The sequence below is a fragment of the Ananas comosus genome, linkage group 21 (genome assembly GCF_001540865.1).
Source record: "Ananas comosus cultivar F153 linkage group 21, ASM154086v1, whole genome shotgun sequence".
Lineage (NCBI taxonomy): Eukaryota > Viridiplantae > Streptophyta > Magnoliopsida > Poales > Bromeliaceae > Ananas > Ananas comosus.
In genome coordinates, this window is record NC_033641.1 from 2,215,423 (window position 1) to 2,224,401 (window position 8,979).

At 38.2% G+C, this 8,979-nt stretch overlaps 1 protein-coding gene across 2 annotated transcripts; it reads left to right on the forward strand.

Annotated features, from left to right (window-relative positions):
• On the forward strand, positions 1,083 to 8,762 carry LOC109726409 (guanine nucleotide-binding protein-like NSN1). 2 transcript variants are annotated; one of them, XM_020255983.1, is made up of 10 exons: positions 1,083 to 2,037; positions 2,299 to 2,339; positions 2,439 to 2,686; positions 3,945 to 4,080; positions 4,169 to 4,345; positions 5,341 to 5,555; positions 6,191 to 6,455; positions 6,905 to 7,084; positions 7,197 to 7,411; positions 8,115 to 8,762. In XM_020255983.1, exons 2-10 carry the CDS (start codon positions 2,321 to 2,323, stop codon positions 8,469 to 8,471), a joined length of 1,812 nt encoding a protein of 603 aa, XP_020111572.1. In that variant the 5' UTR covers positions 1,083 to 2,037; positions 2,299 to 2,320; the 3' UTR covers positions 8,472 to 8,762. The 2 variants fall into 2 exon arrangements, with proteins under 2 accessions (XP_020111572.1, XP_020111573.1); XM_020255984.1 differs by having other exon boundaries at positions 1,745 to 2,037; positions 4,172 to 4,345.

Sequence of the window (8,979 nt, forward strand, 5' to 3'; positions counted from 1 at the left end):
CCAGATCTGTATTCTTGTGAATTTATTTACATAGATTGCCTCGAGATTTCGTGTTATAACAAAGGCTCCAAAGCCGTTTGACATTTTTGTTTCTCTTTATCTTTTACATTTTCTTTGTGACTCGATACACACCACAGGACTCTCTCTTTCTTTCTCTCTTCCCCAAACCATACTCAAAACCACCAGCCAACCTCCAGAGCGATCCGCGTCGCCTCACTCAATGCGCGACGTCGCCTCCTCCTCGCAACGACGGTCACCTCCCCTCAGCGAGTGTTCGTCGAAGAGGCACGCATCGCCTCCACCTCGTGCGCGGCGGCCACATTCTACCTCACCGAGCAACGCCGCCCTCCCCTTTCCGGCGAGTGCCCGGGTCGTGTCAGCCCGGGAGCGTCCCTTTAGGTTAAAGAACACCGCGAATTTTTTTTTTTTTTTGAAATCTAATCCCAGGAATGCCAGATCCGCCACAAATACAGGAATGTCTCGATTGTTCACACGGGCAGAGTATCCCCGGGTATGTTCTGCACTGGGCGTCGCACAAGTACAAGAAGTTAACCCAGTACAAACATTAGTTAGTTAATTTACGAATTAATTCGAGAATTTTGTGAAGAAACAAATTTAACAGCGTATACGTATTATTCCCAAAAATTCGTAGAAAAATCGCCGGTTTTTTTCGTCGAAAAGATACTTGCTTCGCGAATAATTCACGTATTCAGCGAATTATTCATCGAAAAAAATCGGCCTGTGGGTTGCAGGGTAGCGGCTCGCGACGGCTTGTCGCGGACTCGTTGCGGGTCAGCGGGCCTAATGCGGTGGCCCAAACAGAAAAACAAAAGAAAAAAGGAGAAGAGCGAAAAAAGGGTTTTGCAATGTGCCCTAACACTTCACCCCTGCGCTGCGCTACCGACCCCAGCCCCATCCCTTTCCCTTCCTCCTTTCGCTTCCCTCCTCCGCTTCCTTCGAGCCATAGAAGCCCCGCGTGGCAATCAAGATCGGTTCTTCATTCTTCAGAAATCAGAACCTCCTCGTCGCTCTTCTCTTCGCTTCGCCTTCGCTCTCAAACAATGGATCAGTAATTGGCGGGTTGTTCTTTACAAGAATTTTTATGCTTTAGTTTCTCTCTCTCTTTCTTTCCTTTATTTCATCTTCTCTTAATTACTAACTGTATGGTTTTGATCAGTAACAAGACCATGACTACAACATGTAGCATCATTGTAAACATGCATTTGTTAAGATTCATTACTTCCTTTTTATCTTTAATCTCTACAGTATACATGAATATGCCCAGCATACAAGAATAATCAGCAAATAAGGTTTTAAGAATTAAGTCCTCAAAAGGTTTGATATGCTCAGCAGGTTTGAAAGTCACAAGCATATGCATTGATTAAAAACCAAGGGAGATCTAGCAAACTTAACAAAGGTACATGGGTGTTAATTGGCAATACTGGGAATTTCCGATAAATTTGGAGAAATAGCAATATGGAGATACAGATTTGAGTTTGCTATTTGCTTAATTATATATTTATTTTGGAACATAATACAGTTTGCTAATTTTTTACTTAATTAACTTAATTTTATAGCTCTTTATTCTTATATTTTTAAGAATTATGAGTATTTATACTAATTGCATAAAACTTGAGAGAAAAAAAAACTTAATTTAATAGCCGAATTTTTGATCCCGAATTTTTAATTAGTGAACGTATAATATCCGTATAAATCACGTATCCGAATAATTGGCGAATCCCTTTTTTTAACCGTATTTTTCAACGAATTTAAAAATTAATAGACAAATTATATCCGAATTATATCCGTACCGAATTTTTGCCGAATCCGAATTAACTAACTATACTCTCTACTTCCCTCCCCCATCGCAAGCCTGCCCGCTGCTCTGTGCCGGCGTCCCCGTTCCCCTTTCCCCTCCTCAATCTCCGCCACCGTGTTCGCCCGCCAGCACCATCTTCTTCTCTACCTCCCCGCTGTCTGACCGCCGCCTCCCCGCTGTCTGACCGCCGCCAGCCCCCCTCGGCCTCCTCCACCACAGTAAGTTCGTTCTACCGCCTTCCCTCCGGAATCTCCCCCCCTCCATTGTTTACTTTTCTTTAAAAGCAAAGAAGACAGCCCATTTGTATCCCTCTACTTAACACAAGAAGGAAATCATGATCTAATGTGTCCATTGTTTACTTTTCTTGTTTCGCCCTTAGTCCGACATCAAATTACCAGATTTGCTTATAGTTATTATTATTGAAATAATTTGAGATTACAAACTTAATATTAAATGAATTCTTATTTTTGTATTTTCAGGTAAGTTTGAGAGGATTTGAAGATGGTGAAAAAGAGCAAAAGTAAGTAAAAAAAGTTACTTTCTATGAAGTTGTTATTTGATTTGATGACGCATAGCGTAATTTATTGGGGGTGGGGTGTTCTTTTTCGGGTGATTTTAGAGAGCAAGAGTAAGAGGATTTCTCTTAAAAAGAAGTACAAGGTGTTACGGAAGGTGAAGGAGCACCACAAAAAGAAGGCGAAGGAAGCTAAGAAGCTTGGACTGAATAAGAAGAAGAAGAAGGTCGAGAAGGACCCCGGCATTCCCAATGATTGGCCTTTCAAGGAACAGGAGCTCAAAGCGCTGGAAGTACGGAGAGAGCGCGCGTTGGAGGAACTGGCGCAGAAGAAGGCCGCTCGCAAAGAGAGGGTACTTGCTTTCCGAAATCTCTTCTTGTGCTTGAAGTTCGTAATTTTTTTGGGGAAAGAAGTGATCTTCATTATTATTCATTTTTATTTGCACTTCTTTCTGTAGAATATGATATCGTGATGGTAATGTGTTGGAGCTGGGATCCATGTTGTCATTAGATGCTCAACTAGTTCTTCACAAGTCTTTAAGTGCCCATCTGCACAGACCGTACCAACTGTGCCGATAAAATATGCGCACAATACGACCTCCGTGCTGATGACACGGCTCGAACTCTCTTTTTTTCTTTTTTTTTGAAATTAGCATTTACCTCAGTGAAGTTCAAAAGTTTTGATAAAGACAACGATCAGAACATATTGGTGCCAAAAAGATAAATATTTTATGCCATTATGTGTCAGTACAGAGATATTTTTTGTCCAACATAGCACCATGCGGCACGCATGGTGCCGTACGGTGCAAGCAAGTTTTTGGCACAACCCATGCCACGTCACTTTAATCCTTGGTTCTTCGTGTCTAACATCAACTGATTGGATAATGCGCCTAAGCATTTGATCTATGCTTTGTTTTTTGCTAAGCTGTTGGCCAACATCAAGTTGGAATTCCTAATTTCCTATAGCCTGGAAGCTGCTCAAACTGTGATACAGGGGACGTTTGAGTTAAAGAGAGAGAACTTGGAAGGAAGCTGTCAAAGTGATTTTAGAACTTTGTGATTATGTCTTTGAAACTGGGTTGTTAGCGGATACAGATTTCAAACAAAACCTGAGTTTAGTATCTTGTCGTTGGAAACTTGTGATTGCTTGTAGGAACTTGACAATTTATGCTGGATAATTTCTTATTTCCTTAGAACGGTTTATAGATGGTATCAGCTATTTTAGGTTATGCAGCAGGAAACCATATAGAAATTTTTTTTCCGGATAAATCTGAAAGAACTACTCAAATCGTCTTGAGCTCATGTAGCATACATGAATGCATACCAACCTACGGACTAAGAAGGTTGGTGGTTGACGGTTCGTGCCAAATTGTCTGTTTTGAGGATTAGTTTTGCTTGGGAAAAAAAAGCTTTCACCATAAATGTTATGTCCTTGATGGCGTATTAGATATTGATATATTCACCAGATTTTTTGCTAGCTGGATTAGAATGTTTCTGTTTGTTAGTGGTGCCAGAACTGCATGCTTGTTGTATTTTGGTTTTTGTATGCATTTACCATGAACTTGCATTGTACTACTATTAGATTACAGATGCAATTTTGTAAACAAGCAGGCGAAGAAGAGGAAACTTGGTTTACTTGAAGAGGATGATGAATTGACCAGTTTTGCTTCCGAAGCTTCTGCCAAAGAGCATGAGTTTGCAAAGAAGAGTAAAGCAGACGATAATTCAGTTGTGGGCAAAAGCCATGGTAATTAAGCTTTGGAGTAATAGAATTTCGACCATAGCCTTATCTCTTCCATTTCCAATATTTTCTGAATTAATTGGTACATTTCTAGCAGACCATTCTGAGAGATCTTTCTACAAGGAGCTGGTAAAAGTTATAGAAGCATCAGATGTAATTCTCGAGGTTCTTGATGCAAGGGATCCACTTGGTACTCGTTGTCTTGACATGGAAAAGATGATATTGAAGGCGGATCCAAATAAGCGCATTATATTGCTTCTGAACAAAATAGGTACTCACTTAACCTGGATGTTTTTAATAAATTTCAAGTTTATTGGATACAATATCAATTTTTGTTGTTGTTGTATTAATACAAACATTCATAAAATTGTTTGGTAAAATGTATAAGACCTTTCCTTAACTATAGGCTATATTAATATGGGTCACTATACCTTATAAATTTTGATTTTACTCACTAATCTTTTGCTATTTTCAATTTTAGAAACAGAGAATTTATAGAATGTTCTGACGAGTAATGGAATACTGGTGAAGTTACCCGTGCATTGTAATGGGCTAATGTTATAGAAGATAAAAGATTGACAAAATTAAAATTTTAAAATTTTTTAACTTGTAATGAGACATCAATAAATACAAATAGAAAATATAAAATAGATATATACAAATGTGGCAAAAGTTACAACAGCAAATAAATTATACATAACAATAGTGAAAGTTACAACAGCAAATAGATATTCTTTTTTTTTTTAACAATTTGTTTAGATAAAAATAGATCTTATGAATACATTAATTAGAAAGTGGGCAGGTGGGAAGACGAAGCATTGGGCAGAGATGAGGTGGGAAGGCGAAGCATCAAAGAGTGTGGAGAGGGGGTGAAGGAGGAATTGCCACGTGGCAAATTCCATGAGAAATAATGTATAGAGATGAGGTGGGAAGGCGAAGCATCAAAGAGTGTGGAGAGGTAGTGAAGGAGGAATTGCCACGTGGCAAATTCCATGAGAAATAATGTATTGGTATAGATAGATTTTATTAGGATATAGAATACTTGTTTAAAAAGTAGAAAAGATGCTCTCAAGTTCTGACTGCGGTGGTTTAAATCAAATGTTCAATAAATTTAGGCCATAAAATCAAAATTTTCGAAGTTCAGTACCCATTTTAAATTGCACAATTGTTCAGTTAAGATCTATGCCTTTTCAGTCGCTTTCATGGTGTTAAATCAAAAGTGCCCAATCTCATTATTTATGATTTTTATTTGTGTATGTACTGTAGATCTTGTTCCTAGGGAAGCAGTGGAGAAATGGCTCACATATCTAAGAGAAGAATTGCCAACAGTAGCCTTCAAGTGTAGTACACAGGAGCAGCGATCAAATTTGGGGTGGAAATCTTCGAAGGCTTCCAAATCAAGCAATCTTCTTCAAACAAGTGATTGCCTTGGTGCTGAAACTCTCATCAAATTGTTAAAGAATTATACTAGAAGCCACGAGGTAACAAAAAGCCATTCTTTTTTCACTTGGGTGAATTAAATCATTTCATGCATGTTTAGTTAATATGGACCGAATGGGGAATGTTCAATTTGCAGCTTAAAAGTTGTTTCTGATCTCACCCTGTATAACCATTTGTTGGTTATTTTCCGCGGAATGTGCAACCGTGTTTGGCATGCTCAACTATTTACATTTAGAAACCTATTCATGAATTAAATTACTAATGATATCCGACAAATATTTTACTTGATAAAGACAACTTTTTAGCTTCACATGCCATCATTGATGGCAGCAATTAATTCGATCACAATGAGCTATACAACATCTGGTCAAACAGCCCTATTTCTCTGATGCTTAAGGTTCTCACATGTCAGTTAAGAAAAGGCATTAAATATTCTAGTTTTGGCCCAAGACTTGAACCTAAGTTTTAAGCTTTTTTTTTTTTGTGCAACATAAGAAATTCGAATAGTATATTATATAGATGCCCGTTGAGTATATGAAAAAGATAAGATTTTCTCTTCTGTGGGGCATAATTTCATCTGCAAAACGTTTATTTTTATTTGGCTCAATCTTCTATTTAGATATCGATGCCTTCCACTTAACTTCTAATTATTATATTGTCTAATTTGGCATGACAGCTCAAATTGTCAATTACTGCGGGTATTGTTGGGCTTCCTAATGTCGGAAAGAGCAGTCTGATCAACAGTTTGAAGAGATCCCATGTAGTTAACGTCGGTGCGACCCCAGGAGTCACCAAATCGATGCAAGAAATCCAGTTAGATAAGAAGGTGAAATTACTTGACTGCCCTGGTGTAGTGATGCTCAAGTCCTCTGAGGGTGATGTGTCCGTCGCCCTTCGCAACTGTAAACGAATTGAGAAGTTGGACGATCCAGTCACTCCTGGTAAACTTATAGAATATAGACTCAAATTTTTTTTGAGAGAGAGAGAATTTATGGGTGCTTAAACTATTGTTAAAAAAACCTGCTTTAAAAATAAAGGAAAACCTCTGGTGTTTACTGGTTTTTGCCTTAGGTAAGTAAATATACAAAAAGGCATGGCGGGGAGATACTGATGAGAAAATAACAATGACAGTGATGATGACAGCACTGTCATTGCTCTACCGCCTTAAATTATTTTCATGGATCATTGTTTTTTGCATTTATTACTTTTTGTGCAGTTCAATGAAGATGTAACATTTTAGGTTGCTGATTTGCTATCGACTATCATAGTTTACTACCCAAGCCATTGTGCTGTCCAATCTTTGCATATTCGTATAAATTTGCCATTTTTGTGCAATATATTTTGGCACGCTTTAGATTTACCTAGTACTGTGATTATGAAACTCTTGCAGTGAAGGAGATTCTCAACCTTTGCCCGGCCGAGAAGTTGCTATCCTTGTACAAATTGCCGAGCTTCAGCTCAGTTGATGACTTCCTTCAGAAAGTGGCTACTATTAGGGGTAAGTTGAAAAAGGGTGGAGTAGTCGACATTGAAGCTGCAGCTAGAATTGTGCTTCACGACTGGAACGAGGGTATGTTTCTTCTCATTTATGTTCTTGTAATTCTGTTGATTTCCGTGATTTGTTTTTCTCTCGAGGCTGACCCTTTTTTTTTTTTTTTTTCCTTTTCTTTTGATGGTGGTAGGTAAAATCCCATATTACACACAGCCTCCCAAGAGGGATCAGGGGGCGAATTTGGATGCAGTAATTGTTTCAGAATTTGGGAAGGAATTCGATGTTGATGAAGTGTACAAGACCGAATCCTCATTTATTGGTAGCCTAGCATCAGTCGAGGACTTCCGGCATGTTGAAGTACCTCCCCATTCACCTCCGAAATTTGATGAGCAAATGCTACAAGAGGTTTGTTCTTTGACCCCTTTATTTTAAATAAAAAAAATTCCTCTGATCAAATGAAATTTCTAGTGATACATTGACCTATATAAATCATATTTCCTAGATACGAGTATCACGACTGGAATCACTTTTTTCCTTGGATGGTAAACCAATTGCCCTGGTTTTTGCCTTAAGGAATGTTTATCGTCATAGAGGGGTTTTATTGTTTCTGATTATCAAAATCTTTTCTGATGCTTTGTGAACATATTGTATATAAAATTGCATCGTATCTTGATATTATATGCATGCAGTGGAAGTATGCCATGATCTTTTTGTTTTCAATGTACTCAGCAGCTTATACTTGGTTAATTTTTAGTGCTTGATAAAGAAAGGCGTTTACACCTAGGCCTGTAAAATCATCTATTTATATACATAATCCTGTAGATTTTGGAATGCATGCCCCTCAAATCTTCAGTCTCTTGCAAATGTATATTCATTATCTTTTGCTGGGGAGTCATCCAACAGTGAATTAGAAATATTATTTTGGTGTTCAAAGAGATGTTTTGTTGTTAAAACTCGAAAGTAACAGGGTATATATTTGATAAGTTTACTTTTGCAGGGCAGATACAGAAATTCAGGTTTTGTAGGGTGATATTTGTGGATGGATAGTTTTCTATGTTTTTACATATCAATAATCGAAGCAAGGAAACTCATATCTTGATCTTTGCAGGATAACCGGAGGCAGAATGAAACTGAAATTGCTGCGAACACGGACGAGCCTATGGCTTTCGATGCTGAGACTCATTTGGATTCCGCGCCCAGCGATGTAAGCAGGCAAAACGACAAGTTATATACAGCCGAGGGCATATTAGATCCTCGCAAGCGAAGAGCCGAGAAGAAGCGGAGGAAGGCGGACAAGCTGAATAGATTGAATGAAATGGACGCCGATTATGATTTCAAGGTGGATTATAGGATGAAAGATCCGGGTTCTGATGGTGATATCAATCCTGCTGAGGAGGGCAATGCAGATAGTGACGATGAAGCCGACCGGACTGTCCCTATGGCCGGGGTTGAGTTGGATGCATAGAAATGGTTGGCTTTCAGTGATATTTTGCCTCTATAGCTGCAAATGCTGATGAATGAAATAGTGAAAAAAGCTGGTCTCATGGAGATTCTCTGTCTGGATGAATTTATGCATAAGAAGCTGAAATGAGTGCCGTAATTTTGAGAGATTTGAGTAGAGATAAAGAGTTATATTGTGCTTTTTTATGTTGTATTGAAAATTTTGTTCGGCTACAAAGCAGTAATGCTTAAGAGCAGTTTGAGAAGTTATCTTTTGTTTTCGGGAATTCATTTTTTATGTCATTCTGGTTAGGGATGTCAATGAGTATGGATACTCGAAATTTTATCCGAATCCGAACCCAAATGAAACGGATATATCTGATGGATATGGATTTGGATATGGATATCAAAAATAGAAACCCAACGGATATGCATTTTGATTGTACCCAATCCGAATCCGAACCTGATCCAAATCTGAATTTATGGTTCGAATTTATTTTGTATTATATATATATATATATATATATATATAT

Coding starts and splice junctions, on each gene's coding strand:
- LOC109726409 (XM_020255983.1), top strand. Junction 4,081..4,168: donor AGTTGTGGGCAAAAGCCATG/GTAATTAAGCTT, acceptor GTACATTTCTAG/CAGACCATTCTGAGAGATCT. Junction 6,456..6,904: donor GGACGATCCAGTCACTCCTG/GTAAACTTATAG, acceptor AAACTCTTGCAG/TGAAGGAGATTCTCAACCTT.